Source organism: Sminthopsis crassicaudata, chromosome 1, assembly GCF_048593235.1.
Source record: "Sminthopsis crassicaudata isolate SCR6 chromosome 1, ASM4859323v1, whole genome shotgun sequence".
NCBI classification, from domain to species: Eukaryota; Metazoa; Chordata; class Mammalia; order Dasyuromorphia; family Dasyuridae; genus Sminthopsis; species Sminthopsis crassicaudata.
In genome coordinates, this window is record NC_133617.1 from 394,151,716 (window position 1) to 394,171,711 (window position 19,996).

Genomic DNA, 19,996 nt, shown 5'->3' on the forward strand with positions numbered 1-19,996 from the left:
GATCTCCGCCCAGTCTAAAAAGCTGAGGTCTAGAGCCTGAATGACTTGTCCAGTATCACAAAGCCACTGTGTTAGCAGGATCCCGGGTCTCACTGCCCCATGTTGTTTCATATTCAATAATAGTCAGTGGCTTTTTTTCTGAAGAAAAACGAAAATAAGAGCACAGCAGTACAGTTGGCACACCATTAGTAATCGTTATAATCTCTTACATTCACATAGGCCTTTACATTTTACAAAGTCTTTTCAGCTTATTTGAACCTCACATCTCCACTTTAGAGACAAGGAAATTGGGGCCGAGCAAGATGATGGAATGAATGGGAGGGAAAACATTTTATTGAGAGGCAAGCACTACACTAAAGGGCAATACAAATGGAAAACCGAGAGTCCCTGCCCTCAAGGAGCTTACATTCTACCTGAAGACAACACACAAAAAGGGTACAATTTCAGAGGAGATGAACACATCCGAGGGTCCTTGGTTTGTACCAACAGATCAAAAGCAGTGGCCTGGAGTCAGCAGGACAAATGGTACAGCCCCAGGGGGCCGGAGGGAGCTGGAAGGGACCGAACCCCAAACACCAACAATTGGACAGCCAGCCTAATGGCCTCAAAGCAACAGGGGCACCAGTTCTTAGAGCTGGACTCTCCAGCGATCAGACTTTCTGACACTTTATTCAGGCTTTTGTTACACTGATTTCATCAATCCTGGGCCCCAGTGCCAGTTTTATGCCACATCACTGTTGCTTTGATGCTCTGAAGGACAAACGATGAGAATCGGGTGAAATGAAATGATTGTGTCAGGTGATATAAAGGCCCTTTCTTCTAATCTGATTCTCCCCTTAACCTTGCTTTCCCCATTTTTTCCATCTCCACCCATCAGAATTCAACTGGAAATTTCTCCTTTCAGGTATCTACCCATTCTCAGTCATTCAAAGCACTTAAAAAACAGAGCTAAAATTAAAACAAAGTTCCTTCCTTTTGGATCCCATCTTGAAAGATTGATATTTACATACATTATCATATTTGATTATCACAACCTTAGGTGCAGGAACTATCTTCATCCCCATTTCATAGATGAGGAAAGTTGAGGTTCAGAGGTGATATTTGTAAACAGTCACACAGCTGTTTGGTAGTTATCAGAGGAGACATTAAAATTCCAGTTTGACTAACTTTCAAATCCAGTCTATGATCATCTATGTCATAGTTATTCTTAAAATTCTCTAACTTAGACATGTTTGGGATGCCTGGAAAGTCAACCATGCTCACCCATGATGTTCAGGTTCATTCCCAGGTTTATGAATGACCAAGGTTATTTCAGAGAGCTGAAAGTCTAGGAGGCAGAGATGAATGGTGCATATTTTTAATTTGAAAGGAACAACTCTTGTTTGATATTATGGTGGGGTAGAAAGAGTACTAGATTAAGGATCCCAGCTTCTTTCAAATCCCAATTCAAATGTTGTCTCCTCTATGAAGCTTTTCCTAATCGCCCCTCACCTGCCTTTTTTTTTTTTTTCCTTTCTCAAGGGGAAAAAAATTTACCTTTTATTTATCTTTTTATAGGTTTCCTTTAATTAGCTCCTGGAAGATGAAGAATGGTTCATTTTTGTCTTAGTAATCCCAGTGCCAATCCTAACACAGAGCATCTTTTTAAGTAGGTACCTAAAAAATATTTGTTGATTGAAACCTGGGTTTGATTCCTAGGTCTGCCACATGTGACCCCTGTGACCTCTCTGGACTTCAAATTGCTCACTTGAAAGATGAGACTTTTGGAATGATCTCTAAAGTTTCTTGCTGCTTCAAAAGCTTATCTTTCTGTTTTGCAAAAAAGGTTCTCCAAAATAAAAACAGTTGACAACTAAGTTTTCCACCAGTTTTAAGATGCTGTTTTTCAAAGCTGATGACTAAATTCCTAAACAATCAGAACTGGTTATCTTTTAATATTATCAGAATAGCTCCACGTTTCAGGAATGTATAGCACATGTCATTAGAGTATGTGCCCATTTATTTTTTAAAGGCAAACATTTATTGAATATTCATTTATAAAGGATGTTTTGTTTATCAAACTAAAACTTAAGCTAAATTTTTAAAAATTAACAACTACATTTTAAAAGTACAAACTTTGCAAAGTGCTTTTAATCAAACCCTTTCCCTTACCCCAATTATAGAATAACTTTTTAGCTTTATCTTTTCTTAAAAAAAAAAAAAAAATACCACCAGGACCCTGTCCCCTTGTTCCCACACTCTATCTAAGGACAAAAATACATCTTTTTAAAGCTTAAAATGTTCGTATTTTGTCTTAATCGTCTGAACCAACCAGAGACCTGGGAGTTCCACACTAAAACAACATGGCAAGGCAAAGTCAGAAGGCAAAAACAATGTAACTGTTTTCCCTAACCTGGCAAAAGTACTTCCTAGGGGTGGGGAGGAGGACAAATCAAACCACCTATTCAATCTTTTTTTTTTAAATTTTTCCCCCTGAGGCTGGGGTTAAGTGACTTGCCCAGGGTCACACAGCTAAGAAGTGTTAGTGTCAGACCAAATTTGATCTTGGGTCCTCCTGAATTCAGGGCTGGTGCTCTATCCACTGCGCCACCACCTATTCAATTTTAACAGGAACCATGTTCCAAAAGGTGGTAGCAGCAGTACCATTAGAACAGTCCAAGCATCACTTGAAGAGATTCAAAAGATGACAGAGGGGCTCCAGGTGATCAAGTCACTAAACAAACCTGCTTCTTCCTTTAGCAGAAAAGAGGAAACAAACAGCAACAGCTGCAACAATTGGGTATTCCGAGATAGAAAAGCACACCCGTTGCTAAAGGCTTTGCAAACCCAGTCAGCCCTACACAAGAGGTCCAGGTATACTCCAGGACATCCTACACATATAACTACGAATAACCAATTGGTTTTTGAACATCTCAATCCCATAGGCTCCTCTCAGATTCAACATAACCAAAACAGAATTCCTATTCTTTCTCTCCCAGCTCTTATCTCTTCCCAACTTCCTCATTACTATTTAAGACATCATCCAGGCTCATAACTTCAGTATCATCCTTCACTATTCTCTCTACATATCCCATCTATTGCCAAACCTTATCAACTTTCATAACTTCTCTCTACTCATACAGCCACCACACTGGTGCTCATCATTTCAGGCACAGATTCCTGAAAAACTTTCTCATCTTCCTACCTCAAGTCTTTCCCCTGTTCCTTCCATTCAGCTGCCAAAATGCAAGTCTGACCATTTCACTGCTCTCCTCAATCTCCAACTCCTTATCACCTCCAGAATCAAATACAGAATCATATTGGGCTTTAAAGCCCTTCACAACCTGATCTCTCCCAGTCAAGTCTAATCTTTTTTACACTTTATTCCCTTTGCCATCTATTCCTCCCAAGTATTCTTACCACAACACTCCATCTCCCAACTCCACCTATTTTCATGGGTTGTCCCTTCCCCACGCTTAGAATGCATTTCTTCTTTCCTTGGGCTTCTTGGGTTCTCTTCAAGACTCAGCTTCTGCAAGGTTATTTCCTGGTCCTTTTCTTTGTCTTCCTTCCATCTACATGGGCTGTATAGTTGTTTGCATGTTGTCTCCCCCACTAGAATGGAAACCCATAAGGACAGCTGCAACCCTTTGCAGGGATACAGTGCCAAATCCATGGCAAGCCCATAATATTGGGACTTATTGACAGATGGAAAGTGACCGAGCTGAGACTGGAGCCCAGGTCTTTTTACCATGTTATATTGGTCAAAGCTCTTTTCTCTGGTGATCCAGGTGGGGAATTTATGAGTCAGAAATCTTTTCCCAAAGGAGCCCAATTTCAAATGGGAGAGGGGGCTTAAGATAGGACTGAGAATCAAAACTCCTGAATTCCATCATTGGCTTCCTACTCCTTCTCTCTATACTGCTCTCACCATCAAAGCTCATAAGCAGGGGAAGGGCTGTGGTATTTTTTGCTGAAAAAGCACTTTGCTTATGTCCAACACACTGTGGAAAGGCATAATAGCTGGGCTTAGGCAATTTGAATTGGGTCCATAGAGGAAGGACAGATGCACTGGGAGCTGGAGGAGTTGTTGATCATAGTGGGCCTGGAGAAGCGCAAAGAGGGTGATAAACTTTATACTCGGGACTCTTTCCACCAACCACCCCTAATTAGAGCGGGGCCTTGGCCCCCCCAGCTCCTGTTCTGGGACAACCAAATAGGGCTTCGTTAAATGAAACCATCTTGAGCCCCAACCCCAGCCAAATGAACTGCCACGGAGACTTCTCTGATTTTCCGGTTCTCTCCTGCAGCTGGAGGCAATTAGCTTGAAATCTGATGGAAAATCAGGCAAAGAGAAAGGAGGAGGGGGTGTAGTGTAGAGGAAGCAGAAAAACAGGGAAGGATGGAGGCCAAGGGAGAGTGGAGACGGAGCGAGCCTTTGGGGAGGAGGAAGCAGCCAACAAAAATAAAGGGCAAGAGGGCTGAGGTTAAGAAATGATGTTTAAGTGAAACTGAAAATGAAGTGAGGGGAGAAAATAAGGCGCCTGAGTCTGGTGGGGAGGACAGGAAATGTGAGAGCAGGGGAGGCGGAGGGAATGGGGGAGGCCATTCCCCAGGTTCCAGTGCGATCCCCATGACTCCTCACTTCTGAATTTTCCAGTTGTCGGGGGAGAGAAAGAAGCTGCAGAGATTTCCCACCGTAGGCAATATGTAAAAAGGGATTTAGGAATACCAAAGAAATGACCTTTCCCAGGCTGGGGGTAGAAAGAGGGGGCCACTATTTGGATTCCAAAGGATTTAAATGGGAGCAGGTGAGGATTGAGTGGAGAGCCTTCATGCTCCCGGTAGGAAACCTCTCAGAGCCAAAGACTTTAATCTTTACCCTCCTAGGTCTTTTTTTTCCCCTCTCCTCCTCCACGCTGTAAAGTAGCCATGAATGTCAGGAATTTGTCACTATGTGCTGGGAATAGCTCCCTCCCCAGCTGCCTGCGATCTCAGCCACAGCACTGAGAGCCAACAGCCAAAGGGAAAAATGGCTGCTTAGCTGGGAGGAGGCAATTTCCAAGCCCACCTGAGCATTCAAAATCTGGAGGCCGTTCCCAAGTCCTGGTCAGAGCCTCAGGGAGAGGACCAAGCCCTCTAGGCCTCGGGGCAGAGAGCCATCTCATTTAGTTTGCCAAGCACACACGGCTTCCTTCCCCCACTTCTACCCCCCCCCCAACTCCCAAAAGGGGCCCTGGCGGAGGCTGCCACTTAGATTTCTGCAACTACGCACTCCCAGATGATGGGAAAGCCCTGGACCTTGGGAACAGCTCCAGAAAAAAGAAGTGACCTGACAATGTTCTAAGTAATGGAGAGAGAGCAGGCCCAGAGACCTCAGCCCAAACCCACTCACAATAGCCCTTCCCCTTTGGAGACTGCTATTCATTACTGGCCCTGCCACCCTGGGGTGACGAGAGGCTGCCCCTTCTAAACCTTAGAAGGATTAGTCTGGTGTGGATCAATAGCAGAATGAGTCCCAGGAAGCCACATGTGGAATTTGTACTTAATTCTCTACACTCTCGTCCAAGAACCAATTACACAGAAAAGCTCCCAGGCATGCAGACCACTTTCTCACACACCCACAGCCTCACCCGAGATGTGTCCCAGACATTCTTGTGGAACCTTACTCCATACCCTTGTCAACGTGCACCCACCCCCACAACATCCACTGGGGTGCACATGCATGTGGGATCACATTTGCCACCAGAGGTACAGGAAGGCACTCACACACCCACACGTTCTTTCACACGCATCTTCTTCCATGAAGATCAATCTTAGTCTCAACACTTCTACCAGTGCAGTTAATAGAAACAGCAGTGAAAACTGAACAGAAAGCAAAACCAGAACATCACTTTTCAATGCTTCCTCATGGACAAAGAACCTACTGCTTTGATTAAAAAAAAAAATTGTAATAGTCCCTCTAGGGTCATCCCCTAGAGATAAATAAAGAATAAAGAATTGTAAGGGACTCTTCTAGTCCAATTCAGCCCCAAACTACCTCACTTTTCTCTTGGGAGAAAAAAAAAAAAAAACAACCTACTAGTAATATCTTCTCTGCCAATCATTTCCAGGGCCAAAACTCCCAAGTGGAGGTTCAGATATGTGGGTGGATACCATAGGTGACATGAATAAAAGCTGATATTTACATACCCACCTTATGGCTTGCAAAGCATTTTATTAAAATGTCATTTTTCTCATTTGGTCCATTGAAAAACCCTGAGGTAGGTGCTATTATTATCTCAATTTTTCAGAGAAGGAAACTAAGGCTAAGATAGGTGAAGTGACTCCCTCAGGGTCACATAGTATGAGGCAGAATCCCAACTCAGCTTTTCCTGATTCCATTATGGCCGGCTGACACCATTGGGCCAAAGTTGAAACAGTGGGATCAGGATTGGTGATAAGGGATAGCAAATTTAGAACTGGGAGGAACCTTATAAATCTAGTTTAAGCCCAAACTTTGCAGATCAGGAACCTGAAGACCAGCATTGAGGTGACTTGTCCAAGGGGAGCCAACTCAAGCCACAACTAGATGAGAGCAGATTCTAACTCCGGCCTCAAACTTTCAGCAATTTGTCTTGTTCCAGCCTAGTCCTAAGTCTTTCCCAATACTTGTTGCCTACCATCTCTAGAAAAGACTAAGTGCCCTAGTTTACTAGGAAACATGGTTTCAGACACCGAGCCGCACATGCACAGACCGGAGGCTGGTCGGCCTCCCTGAGACTTGGAGGGAAGATGCTCTTTTCCGGGGCCAGGGAGTCGGAGCCTTGGAGGCAGGCTGAGCCTGAGCTGCCTTTTAGTCTACTGGGTTCCCAGACCAGACCCTAGTGTCTGGAGGTAGCAAGAACCAGAGGGCACAAGGATGGACTTTGGGATCACTCGGGTATGGGGGACTCCCAGGCCAGGGAGGCCCGAGCCCTGCTAGCTGCCACATCTGGTTTTCCTCCTCTACCTCATACTGTGGTAGCTCGCCGACCCCGCAGCTGCCTCCCATGAGCTCAGTTCTCTCGGCCCCCTCAACACACACTCGTCCTTAATTCCCTGTGTGGGTGCCGGCTCTCCACCACCAAGTACCTCGGGCCTCAGAAGGGAGTGGGGGAAACCTTGATCTGATACATGATCCTGGCCCTTTCTCCCAAATAACTCCAGCTGCTGTTTTCCCCCTAAGAGGCACTCTCTCCTCCGGCTCTGGAGAAGCCTGGCAGGGGGGCCGTTCTCCCCATCAGAGGGACTGGAGGAAGTCAGCCATACCAGCAGAGGGACTCCGGGGTCATCCTTCTTCCTGGCTTTGGCTTGGGGGGAGGGGGAAGAGACAGGGGAAGCAGCCACAGTCCTCTGCCTCTTTCAGGCTTTGTGCCGCCTCTTCTTTGTAACCCACCAATTCACCAATTCAGCCCTTTATCTGCCTGAAAGAGCAAGGAGGAAGGAATGGGGGAGGGAGAGAAAGGGCGACAATGGGGGGAAGTGGCGGGAAACATCTCCTTAGAGACCCCATTGTGCGGCTCCCCCTCCAGGGCTGGCAGGGGGGGTTGCGAGGAGAGCCCAGAGCCCTGAGCCCAGCTGGGTGAAACAGCTCCCCGGCCCCTGCGAGGAAATTCAGCAACAAGTGGCACATTCTTCCCTGGAATGTGCTGGACTGCAGAAAGTAGGGCGAGAGCCCGGCCCGGCACGGGGTGCCCTCTCGCTCCCTCTCCCTCCCTCCCCAACCCCCAAGACATCCTGCCGCCGGCTTCCAAATTTAGAGCGCTTCCTTCTCCCCACTCAGGCCTTCTCCTATCCTCTCTTGCAAACCGGCTCTCTCATCTCTAGCAAGTCTGGAGGCAGAACGCCCAGGGTGCTGAGAATTCATCTCACGTCCACCACCTCTGAGGAGCTCCCAGCACATCACAGACACCCTCTCATTCATCCCCAGGAAGGTGGGCCTGAGCCAAAGATGACTATCCCCATTTTACAGACAGGGTGACTAGGGCACTAAGACAGGGAAGTGGCTTTTTAACCAGTCATTCAAAGTCAAAGCTGAAACAAAATTCAACAAACTTCAGCAGTTCCAAATTTCAGGCCAGTACACCCTTCACAAGATGCTCTAAATCTCAAGGAACAGGCTTTTGGATTCAGCTTTTTCTAGAGAACATCCATTCATTTCTGCTAATCTTCCTTTCTCTCCCTCCCTCTGGGCTTAAAGTTCTGCAGGCATCCTTACTCACTTTGGATTAATAAGAACCATCTAAGGGAACTCTGAAAACCGAGTTTATCTGCTTGGTCTGTCTCTCTGAGATGTGAGCGCTAAGAGGGAGCATCTTCTTTTCCTTATCCCCTTAGCTGCCTTCCTGGATGGGGGCCAGTGTGAGCTCAGCCTCCAGGAATCTCTCCATCCTCCCAGCTTCAGTTCTCAGAGATGGAGAAGAGTGGCTGGGGGATGATTTTCCTCCTGCATGTGTCAGGAAGTGGGAGTTTTTAACCCATTTATCAGATCCCATTGTGGGCGGCTATAAAATGCAGGACTTGAGAGAACTGAGGCAACTTCAATGCAACAAAAAGGAAAATGTGTGTGTGTGAGAAAGAGAGAGAGAGCACACACAAGAGAATGCACAAGGGGCATGTGGGTGGGGGTGAGAGCCTGTGTTTGAGAGGATGCATGTGTCCCAGGATGGTCATACACCTAAAGATTAATAGAAACAACATGTCCAGGGCTGTGAGTGAGGGCCACGATGGGCTTGGAAGGCAGGGGGAAAGGGATATGTGAAAGGGGACACACAACAATAAATAAGGTACCAAGGTAAAAGGAATCCGACTCTCAAGTCATTTTACACTCTAACCCTACCCCATACCCCCAAACCTTCCTTTCATTGAATTCAGTTACTTTCTCCAAAAAGGTTTGCCTAATAAACTACCCAGCCAATAGGTTCTGGCTGGAGAGTCCAGGCAGAGAAGGGAAAGGGCTTTTGGAAGAGGGAAATAACTAGAACACCAGTCCCTCACCTTCTCCCCCAGTACTTTCACCAATGAAGCCCCTACCTGCCAGAGAGAGCAGGAAGAAACCACTAAACCACATGCTTGGCGAGAGTTTTAGTTCTCCCGAAACACCACTGGGGGCATGTACATTTGGTATCAGGATCCCTGTAGGGCTCCAGAGGCCTCTTCCCCGCCTCTCTCTCTCCCACCCCTGCCCTTCCTAACCCAATCTGTCAAGTCATTTCCAAATGAGATGCCCACCAAGTTGGGGAATCCCGGGCTCTAGCAGCAGTGTCTCCCTGGAAAGGGGAAGGTGGAATGAAGGGCCGGTTCATCTTTCCCTAAGACCTCTCTGATCTGCAAGATGCACAGGACAGGTGGCATCCCCATGGGGTGATGGTAGTGGTGAGGGCTCTACCAAGGAAGACAGCTTCTCCCAGCCCAGGCTATCCCGCCCAAGATTAACTGCCCAAAGTGCCCCTTCAGCATCTCTCTCAAGACTGGCATCATTGGTTCTGCACTTGGATGCCCGGGAACGTGCTGGTCGTTAGACCTTGCTGACTCCTAAAAAAAAAAGCTAGGATCAAAGCAATTCCTCTTTCTTACAGCACCTCTGGACAGTCGGCTCAAGGTCTCAATAGTCCGGGGTACTGATGGCTCCTCGGCGCGGTCAGTGGGTCCTTTCTTCCCAAGCAGAGAGCCTTAATCCAGGGCCATCTCACAAGGGTTGTGGTGGGCAGCCTGGGCCGCTTCGTACATGCGGCGGAAATCCTGGTACCGGGGAGCGCAGCCCAGCCAGGCCTCCCCAAAGTGGCTCCAGCCAGTGAAGAGGAAGGTGCCAGGGCCGGGCCTGACGCCACAGCGCAAAGGGGTGCGGATGGTGCCGGACACCTGGCCGGGGGCCTCGGCCGGCTGGAACAGCGGGAACTTCTGCCGGTGGATGCGAGGAGTGCTGACGCTGATCACTGACTCCTGCAGCTCCTGGTCATGAGTCACCCCGCAGATCGTCCCTCGAACCACTGCCAGAGGAAGGGGAAAACGGTGCTGTCCCCGGGCCACGGTGCCCAGGGGGAGGGCTGGTGGTCAAGGAGAGGCTGTGCAGGGGAAGAACTGGGGAGGGGGCACAGAGGAGGAGAGCAAGATGGCCTCTGGGTGAAGAGCTGGGGGCGAGAAGTTCTCTCCTTCAGTTTGCTTTCACAAGCCTGCATCCCAGACACTTAAGGTAACTCCTCCCCAGCCCTCTCCCACCTATGGCAGCCCATGGCTTTCTCAGTTCAGTAAGGAATCCGGTGTCCAAGGGAATAACACTGAGGTCAGGAAAGGGTGGGCTCTACACTCAACACATCAAGGACTCTGAGGGACGCCTGAAGAAAAAAAGGCTGCAGTAATGCCCACTGAGGATTCCAAGCAGAACGGCTGGTTACCCCTCCAGCCTTGGACAGCAGTCCGAGCTGAACCGTCCTCCCTCGCCCTCACCTGGACCCTCATGCCCGTGCAGAACAGCCTGCACCCCTCCTCCCCAGCAGAGATCCCTGGCAAGGCTGTGAGATTCGAGGTGGAGCTGCAGGGCTGGGACTCCAGCCTTCTTGCTCTGTTAGAAGAATGAACAAGGCTGGGGGGGTGTGAGTCAGCTGAAGCTGCTGCTGCTCCTTCCCCCACGTCTGCATGCCCCAAACTCCCCCTGGATCATTTGACCTCCAACCCAAGTGCTCTCTCTCTCTCTCCCTAGCCAACTCGGCTGAATAGTCTCTGGACTTCTGTCAGAGGAACTAATACACTCTCTGGCTTCCCATGGCAACTGGGCCCCCTCTCCTGGGCAACCTGCAAACCCTGTTAGACCAGGCTCTCCCCTACCTCCCCCCATGACTAGGAACCCCTGGCAGTCACCCTCGGGACCCCCTGCACACAGTGTGACTTCAGCTTTAGCTCAGATGTGCTGCTTACTACTCTCTGAGACCCCCTGTCTTCTTCTGTTGAACATTCCTCCCTTCCCTCCTCCACGCCATGCTGCCCCCAGCCCAGAACCCCAGAGGACCTTAAGTGCTTCCTCTATTTCCAGGCTCCCTACGTCTGTAACAGCACCAAGCTCACTGCCCAGTCTCCCCACTGTCACTTCACAGGCACAGATCAAAGGTTGGACCTGTTTTTAGCAGCAGGGACTATACTTACTGAGGGTTCCAGACAAATAGCTTCTCTCCCTCCCAGGAAACCTAAGACAAAAGGGCAGCGGAAAGAGGGCAAACACCAGCAGGATGGGGACAGTGGCCAAGGGAGATGCTAGGAGAATCCAATCAAAGCCCATTATAATCCTGGGAAGGGGTAAGGAATTTGGGGGAGGAGAAGCTGGAATAAAATGGGGAAGGGGGAGGCCGGAAAAAACATTAAAACTGAGCAAGTCTGAGAGAGCTACTTACCAAAATCGCTGGTGCACACAGCCATGAGAACCTCAGCATCGCTGCAGGGGCGACAGGTTCCTGGGGCACAGAAGCATGAAGTGGACAAATTGGGGTAGGCTCCCCACTTGTTACTCAGCTTTTCCCCTATCTTTCTTCCCCCCAACTAGCCTGCCCTCTGAGAATAGGAAGTGCAAGAAAAGGTCAAGAGGAGGCTGCCCTATGCATACAGGTCTTGGGGGCTAAAATCAAATTTATTTATACGCCTCCTGAGAATCCTTCAGCTTAACTAGAAATCTCTTAACAGTAACTCCCATTTGTGTAGTGCTTTAGCAGTAAGTTTTATTATCCCCACTTTATAGACAAGGATGACAAAGGGGTAAAATAACTTGTCCCTAGTACTATCGTTAGTTAAGCAGTATTGACCAGATTTGAATCCAGGTTTTCTGACTATGTCCAGTCAGTGTTTTTCCCACTCTTCTCCAGCTGCCTCTGAGCCAGGCAAGTGTAAAACCTCCAGAGGCAACCCGGAATTCAAGGAATGAAGCCCAAAGCATACACAAGTACATATACATATACAGGCATATGCCCGCATCATGTTTTGTACTTCTAACTCACATGGCCAAATCAACAACTTCTACGTTACTTACAAAAGTGTATGGTTTTAGGTTTCCCTTTTTTAGCTCAGGACTCCTGGTTTCTGGTTTTTAACTGTTATGACTCTCTTTCATCCTCAGAAAGAATCCATAAAGCTCTCAGTCCTTTTGTTTGGCTTAAAGGACAAATCAGAATAGATACTGACTCACAAACCTCCCTGAAAAGGGTATTTTAGAAAATTATGGCAATTTGGAAGAGCCAGGGCCCTTGGGATAAGATGCCTCTGGAGAGAAGAGAACAGGATCCTTTCCCCTCTCTACCCACTCCCCTGAGCCTCCCCCTCTCAACAGATGGGTGGGGCTAATCCCATCATATCCAGCCATGGGGCTCTCAAAGGATGGGAATGAGCTGCCTTGCTCAGCGGGGGAGATGGCGGGGGAGTGCCCATATCACCATGGAGACCAGGCAGCCAGGCCACAGATAGCACACTGGACTTTTGTTGGCGGCATGCAGGGGTTGGCGGAGGGATGAGAGGAGGGAGGTCATGGGGCTACAGCCCCTTCTGGGCCCCCAGCCCCTGTAGGGAGCACACTCTAACCCTGGTTCTCTTCCTCCCTCCCCCCTTCAGGCAGGAGGAGAAGGGGACTCAAGTTACTCTTCCTCCCCCAATGGGAGGCCTTGGGTCAAGGCAGGGCTTCCCACATGCTCCCCAAGGCCCAATCACTGAATCCTAAGGCTGAGAGGAAGTCTGAGAGGCCATCCAGCCTCAAAGCCGGACTGTATTCCAAACACTCCAGGGAGGTCATTGCCTACACTTCCCTCAAACAAATCCAGGGTAGATGCCATGGCCTCCCTTGGTAACTTGCAGTCAGCAAATTCATATCTAACTGGAATCTCTTCTGCTACAATTCAGGTTTCTTTTGCTCTGGTTCCTAAAATGTTCAGATGGCAGCTGCTTCGCACTGCTACCCTTTCCAGATAACCCTCCATCTACCTAAGAGCTTTCAAGTCCCCCCACCACAAAAACTCTTCCCTAGGGCCAGAGATCACTGCTACTTCAGGCCATCATGGAGATTTCTCTTCCAGTCTTCCTTCACTTCCTCCTGATCCCAAGGAATTGTCTGGATGCCTGAGTCACACGGAGTGTGACAGGTCACCCGATCTCAGGTAGAAGAACTGGGGGACAATACATTCATGTGGAGTGAAGGGAGAGAGATGTAGCTCACCAGGACCCCAATCTGATCACACAGCGCTTGTTATTTTCCGTTTAAGAGTTAAGGGAAACAGGACCCAGCAGGGTAAATATCTACTGGCTGAAGGATATCCAGCAAGTCAGTCTTAACATGCTGGCAAGAAAGTTCAGCAATCACAATTCCCTGACTCAAATACGCTTTGTTTTAAGACCCAGGTTTCAGCTTTAACTACAAGGGTTCTGGTGAGCTAGAGGGAGATGAAACAGGGGTGTAAGCGGAGTCAGCAGAAAGGGGCCCAAGCCCCAGGAGGCCGGAGACCAGAGGGCCTCGATCCTCCCCCTCCTCCTCCTCACCTTCCATGCTAAGGTTGTGGGTGAACAGGGGGAGGTGCAGGTGCCAGTCCCCTCGAAGCTCATAGCGGAAGGCTGCGACTCGGCGACTGATGTCCCGATGCGGGGTGGACTGGACGAACAGGGCCACCCGCTCCTGGGGCTGCCAGCTGACACACCGGCCCCTGGGCGGCCCCTGGGCCTCAGCTAACAGCAGCTCCAGGAGTCCATCTCTCTCCACGTAGACTTGGGCCCCCCGGAAGGGGCCAGAGGACTTGATGCAGGCTGTGATATGCCTGGGACTCTGGCCAGCTCCAGCACTGCCCGGGGGCAGCCTGGGGGAGAGGGTGAGGCGCAGGGCCCCTGCTGGGTACAGCCACTCCAGGGAGCCCTCAGCACAATGCAGAGATAGCTGCTCCACGCTGTTCGTCTCCTGGGACAAGCCACTGCCAAGAACCCCAAACAGGGTCAGTTTAGCACCCACAAAGCAGTACCAGCACCCACCACACCACATGGGACTTTCTGTAAAGCCCTATCACAACTGCTATCTCACATGAGTCCACAATTGCCCACTGAAGTGGGAAGGCAGGAGTTTGTGTCCCTGTTTTATAATTGTAGAAATGGAGGCTCTGAGAGATGAACTCTTGAACGCCACTCAGAGCCCCGGCCTCCTTGCCTCCCAGCCCCTTCCCTGCCACACATCATACACAATACAAGATGGAAAGGAGTCTTTCATGTGACACAATTTTGTCTGAAAAATATCGGGGAGAGAGGAGGGTTGTGGACTATGAAAGCTCAAAATGAGTTATCATTGTGACTGAATATGGTTTTGGGCTGCATTGAGGGAAGGGTAGCATTTAGCATTGGGGAGAGGAAAGCACAACTGCCCTCTGCCCTGGTAGACTACTCTAGAGCTTAAGGGTCAATTTGTTCAGAAGAAATCTTCAGGATGAGACCTTGACAAGAAGCCATGTGAGCATCAGATGAGGGAACCAGGGATGTTACTTTGACTAAGTAATGGAGAGCATAGGAGCTCTTCAAAGCAGCACTGGCTGTCCAAAGGAGTGGATAGTTCTTGACTTCAAAATGTAAAATTGGAGGCAATGGGAAGTTGCAAAGAAGCTTTTTTATCCAAGACATTTTTATCTAAAGAAATTTTTATCCAAAGTATGGTGGGTCAGCCTAGGAAGGTAATAGGTTGCCCCTTCAATGGAAGTCTTAAAAGCAAAAGCTAGATGACATTTATTAGGGATGCTGGAGAGTAGAAATTCTTAAAATTTGGTGGGAGCTAATGGATCCTTTCTTGGAACAATGTTTTTAAATGCATAAAAAATATTCAGGATTCAAAACAAAGAAATTATATTGAAATATAGTTACCAAAATATATTAAAAAAAATCAAGTTCATAGATTCCAGGTTCAAGAACTGAATGTAGAGGTTTTTTATTTCAGATAATGGATTGGTCTAGTTAGCTTCTTGAGATTCCCCAATTTTTGATTCTATGTGTTTTGTGATTCTATGTGAAACTTGCTCCCATTCATGTAATAAGGGAAGAAGAGTGTAAGATTTGGTGAAAATCTTGACTACAGTACAGCTAGCCACAGGAATCTTAATAGCAGCCCTCCCCTCTCCCTAAAACTTTCTCAGCCTATTGCTAGATCATGTGGTAGTGACCTAACAAATCTCTGCTACTTTCTCCTCCACCTACAAAATCATTGAGTTTCCTGTAAAAAGGAACCTCAGGCCATCTAATCCAACCTGTATCTGCATAAGAATCCCTTTTACACAATAGTGAAGACATAGAGCTAGCCTTCGCCAGGAAAGCTTGAGCAAGGGCCATCCACTGGATCCAAGGCAGCCCATTTCATTTTTAGATAGCTCTCATTAGAATGTGTTGGTCACTGCAGGTCACTGAGCAAATACAATTGTAAATTCACAAGATCATGGAACATTAGAATTGGAAGAAATCTTAAGATGGGAAAAATCAAGGTTCTGAGACTAAACTTCCTGATTTTAAGGAGAAAAATGAGGCTTAAAGAAGAGAAAAAAAAAAAAAAAAACAATAGTTAAAAATAATAGTCATCATTTATATAGCATATTAAGATTTGTAAAGTACTTTAAAATATTATCTTATTGGATTCTCACACCTCTGGGAGATAGGAACTATTTTTATTTCCATTTTACAGATGAGGAAACTGAAGGGGTCTTAAAGCAACCCATTCTACTTCTGTAACAGTGCTGTTTGGAAGTATTTCCTCAATTTAGTACTGCTGGAAGGGATATAAATGAACTTTCTAAAACCGGGGAAAGACTAGTCTAGTTCTTAGCCTGGCCCTCACAGGGTTCAAACTCCAACCTAGGGACAGTTGCTATAGACATTGATATAGAGGGTGGGTAAGGCAGATGTACAAGGTGATTGGAAAGCCTAGTAAATGTATATGGGGATGGAGGGTGGGGTAAGACTGGCAGGCAGGCTATGGAAGGAAGCTAGAAGATATAGGGCAGAGAGAGAAGGCGGGAACCTCAAGCCAAAGGAAGGTTGTCTTGTGAGGGACAGAGAACAGCTGTTTTCCCAGGGAACAGTTTAAATATCAGCAGGAGGAATTTTGGTAAGATTACATGAAGAAATGTACAGTGAAAATGTACAGAAAAAAACAGGGAAAGAATGGTACCCGATCCCAAGGCCAACTTTTGTCTCCTTTTGAGGAAGACTTAAAGGGAGGAAAATGCCCCGGCTTGAGGCAGGAAGATGGACTAGATGACCTTTGAATGAATGTCTCTTCCACTCTAGGATGCTCTTAGCACAGACTACACAGAGGCCCTTTGCCGCCCCCTTGTCTCTCCGGTTGCTCAGCCTCTGAGCTGATTCAGGCCCCACAAGTTGTTTGATCAACGATTTGTGGATCCTGAAATGTTAATCCTCCCAGGGGCCCCCGCAGACTGCATCCCAGCCCAAGATCCTCACACATCTGCATCACACTAGACTGAGGGAGGGGGGAAGGAGTAGATGGGGATCTTCATTAGTTTGGAATCCAGGGCCAAGTCAAAAACTTTGTGTATCTTTCCATTCAGGCTGCAACAACTTCTTGGCCATGAGGAAGCAGGAAAACTTAGCTGGTCACTTCTCCCATCCCCTATGTCCTGGCTTTCTGAGCTTGAAAGCAAGGAGCTGAGCTCAAAATTCCGGTCCAAAGACTTCTTTAGGAGTAGGAAGCAAAGGGGGGGATTGACTTGTCCAGGATCACTTACTGAATTAGAGGCAGGGCCAGGACCAGATTGCAGGTTTCCTATATCATTTTGCAAAGGATCCCAGTTTTATATTCCTCCCCCCCCCCAGTTTTGGGGTCATCTGGGACTGAGTAGGGAGGGAGTAGTGTGCCAAGACATTGGCCAAGATTAGGTCTTTGGGCTCCCCCATTTTAGTCCCTTCATCTCATTCTCCCACACACCTCTGGAGATTAGTGGCTTCTATCCCACATTGGGAGAAGGGAACCAGTTACTAGTGACAGTTCTTCAGAAGAGAAGGGCTCCCCTCCCCCCAACTTCAAAGTCTGCCACATGTTTTTCCAACCCTTCTCCCTAAAACTACTCTCTCCCCTCTGAGCCTCGGTCCTACAGGAAAAGCTAATTCCCTCCTCATCAACACTAATTCTGAAAGAAGTCCTCCATTGCACCAGACAGGAGGAGAGTGGCAGCTTCACAAAGAGGGTTCTGTCCTCTCCATCTCTGGGGGCTGTCTTCTCCCTTCCCAGAGCCGGGTGCCCCAAGTATTCCCCAGCGCTTCCCTCCCCATCTTGCTCAGACCTTTAGAGCTATCTCAAACATCCTCAACGAGCCACCACAACTCCCAGTCCCCTGCCTCAGCCCTCAGCTCCTCCAAACCAGAGGGCAGTCTGGCTTCGCTTGCAGAGACTCGGGGGAGGGAGAGCCCCCGCGGGCTGGGGGGCGCGGGGAGAAGACAAGTGCAGGAGAGCCTCAGGTTCTCGGGGTGCCAGGAGGAGGGCCGGCTCTCCTCCGGGGAGGAGAGTGTGTGTGCATGTGGATGTAGTGGGCAGATGAAGAGGAGGGGGGGGCCACCTCAGAGGACCCGCCAAAAAACCCTAAGAGAACAAAACCAAGCTGACTTTGTGACTTCTCCCTCCTCCCGCCGGCCTGCCAGCCCCGCCCTCTCCTTGGAGATGCCTCAGCGCTCAATCCAAGAAAAACCCTGCTCCCCACACCCGCTCCCCCCATTGCCGCCAGTTCCAGGTGCCAGAGGTAGGATCCAAAAGGAGATCCCTCTGCCCTAGGGGAGACATCCCAAGGTAGGAAAGCCCTTCCATTTCTCCGGCTCCGGAGAAGGGGGGCGCTCCCCACCTCTTTCCTCCTACCTACTTATCTTTAGAGAAGAACACATTACTATACATTCCCCCTCCCTCCCTCCCTCTCCAAACTGCTCAGGAAAGAGGGGCAAATTAGTAAAGATTCTGACGCTTCCTTTAAAGAAGAGGACGAAGGAGGAGCGGAGATAGACTGGGAGGCGAGAAGAGGAGGATGCGGAGGGGTTCGGGGGGAAGGGACGCGGGGGAGTCCGAGCCGGGGGACAGATGAAGGCAGGAGGGGGGAGTGGTTGATAGGGTTGGGGGTATCCATACCTCCCTCTCCAGCTGCACTGATCCTCCGAGTAGCTGGCCAGGGCCGCGGAGGCCAGGAGGCCGCAGCCCAGGAGCCAGAGGAGTGGTGGAAGCGGCATGGCCGGGCGGCTGGAGCCGAGCCTGGGGCCCCGGGGCGCTCAGGAGCCGCAGCTCCGCCGCCGCAGCGGCAACAGCTGGAGCCGCATCCTCAGACCCGCGCACCCGGCGAGCCTCAGCCTCCGCTAACCGCAGCCCCCCATCTCCTTCGGCGAGGCGTTTCAGAGCCGGGGGGAGGCGAGAGGCGCGGCGGCGCTGCCCCCAAACCCCATAGCCCCGAGCCTCGCTGACCGCCGCGCCGCCGGCCACTTTCAACCTGGGCTGGGGGATGCCTGCGGCTAGGGGAGGGATGGGCAGGGAGGCGGAGACTGACGGAACTCCCCAATCGCCAGCCAGTCCCGAAACTTTCCTCCAATCAGGCTGTGGAGGAGCGGGGGGGTGGAGGAGGTCGGAGTGGGAGCGCTCCGGCCCCCGCCCCGCCGGGGCCGGTCGGAGCCCCGCGGAGCCGTGGCGAGCAGAGCGGAGAACAATATCTGGCCATCCGTGGGGCAAGAAGAGGGAGTCGTGCGGCCCTGGGGACTCGGGGCTTCCAGCCAGATGTGGCGGCCCGGGGAAAGGCGGCAGCGACTCCGGCCACCGCGGCCAGTCCCGGCGTCTTCCTTCCCCCGCCACTCCCGCGTTCCAGGTCCCACCTCGATCCTAGGGCCGTGTAGAGCTTTTTCCCTGACTTAAAAATAAACCCAGCAAATAACTGAATTAAATTATTCATAATTATCATTAGCAAAAATCACCTCATTAGGCACCCTATTGCTCTGCATTCCCCGCATCTACTCCCTTTTCGCTATCATTGCTCCCCACCCCCCCATCTCCTTCCCGCTCCATGCTCTTGAAGGGGAGCCATTCAGTTCTAAAGTCTTAAGATGCTAAGGTTTACCCGCGTCCGTTATCTGTCCCCTACCACACCTCGAGAGAGAATCTGGAAAATGGCGGGGAGGGGGGGTGACTAGGAAGGAAAGAAAAGAACCACACGCATCCTGCGGAGATGCTAGGTGCTAGAATAGGGGACCACCTGGCCTAGAAGGGCCAAACCTGGACAGGTGGGAGGGTGGTACTCCCCAGGGGGACTATAAGAGACTGGAAACACCTCAGTCATCCCCCCCACACACACACCTGTCCTGCAGTTCGTGGGAACCTACTTCTTTCCAAGAACCTGCCTGACCTCCCTTGCCCTGGGGAGAAATTACAACCAACTTTGCAGTAGTCTCTTGCTCAAGACGCCCACTGCTAGTGAAATCAGAAGTAAAGGGACTGATAAAACGATAGGACTGGATGAGTCACTTAGCACAAAGGTCAGCCGGGATCATCATGCAACTGACCAACACAGAACTGATTGGAATTCTTGCTTCTCTGTAGTCTGAAGGGCACGATGGAAATGAGGAACTGAACTGAGTAAAGCTTGAGCAAACCTTTCTGGTAGCGGGCCACACGACACCCCTACCAACTTAACAACTTGAAGGTTGTCCCATGCTTTGGAAGTGTTACATGCTGTCTAGTTTGGGACTGACTCTTGATCAAGTAAAGCGCTGGGTAGGGAGCTTTCGCCAAAAGAGGGGGCTTAAAACTATTGTTTAGCCTGGTTCAAGTTCTTAACAAGTGTCATATCTTTCTATCTAGACTTGTCTATCTGCCTATCTATCCATCTATTAGAGTAAGAAAAGAGGAACTATTTGTTAGTCTTATCTGACCAAATAGATTAATTAAGTGAATAAATGATAACTCAATTTAGCAAGCAAAAAGCTACACTTTTAATAGTTCTGATGTTTAAGCCAATGAATATCTACTCCC

General features: G+C 49.3%; 1 protein-coding gene across 1 annotated transcript; it reads right to left on the reverse strand.

Annotated features, from left to right (window-relative positions):
• Positions 1-181: 181 nt before the first annotated feature.
• METRN (meteorin, glial cell differentiation regulator) lies at positions 182-18,477 on the reverse strand. Its single transcript, XM_074279760.1, has 4 exons — positions 18,116-18,477; positions 13,507-13,928; positions 11,385-11,444; positions 182-9,989 (listed from the first exon to the last, which is right to left on the reverse strand). Exons 1-4 carry the CDS (start codon positions 18,211-18,213, stop codon positions 9,673-9,675), a joined length of 897 nt encoding a protein of 298 aa, XP_074135861.1. The 5' UTR covers positions 18,214-18,477; the 3' UTR covers positions 182-9,672.
• Between the last annotated feature and the right edge of the window lie 1,519 nt (positions 18,478-19,996).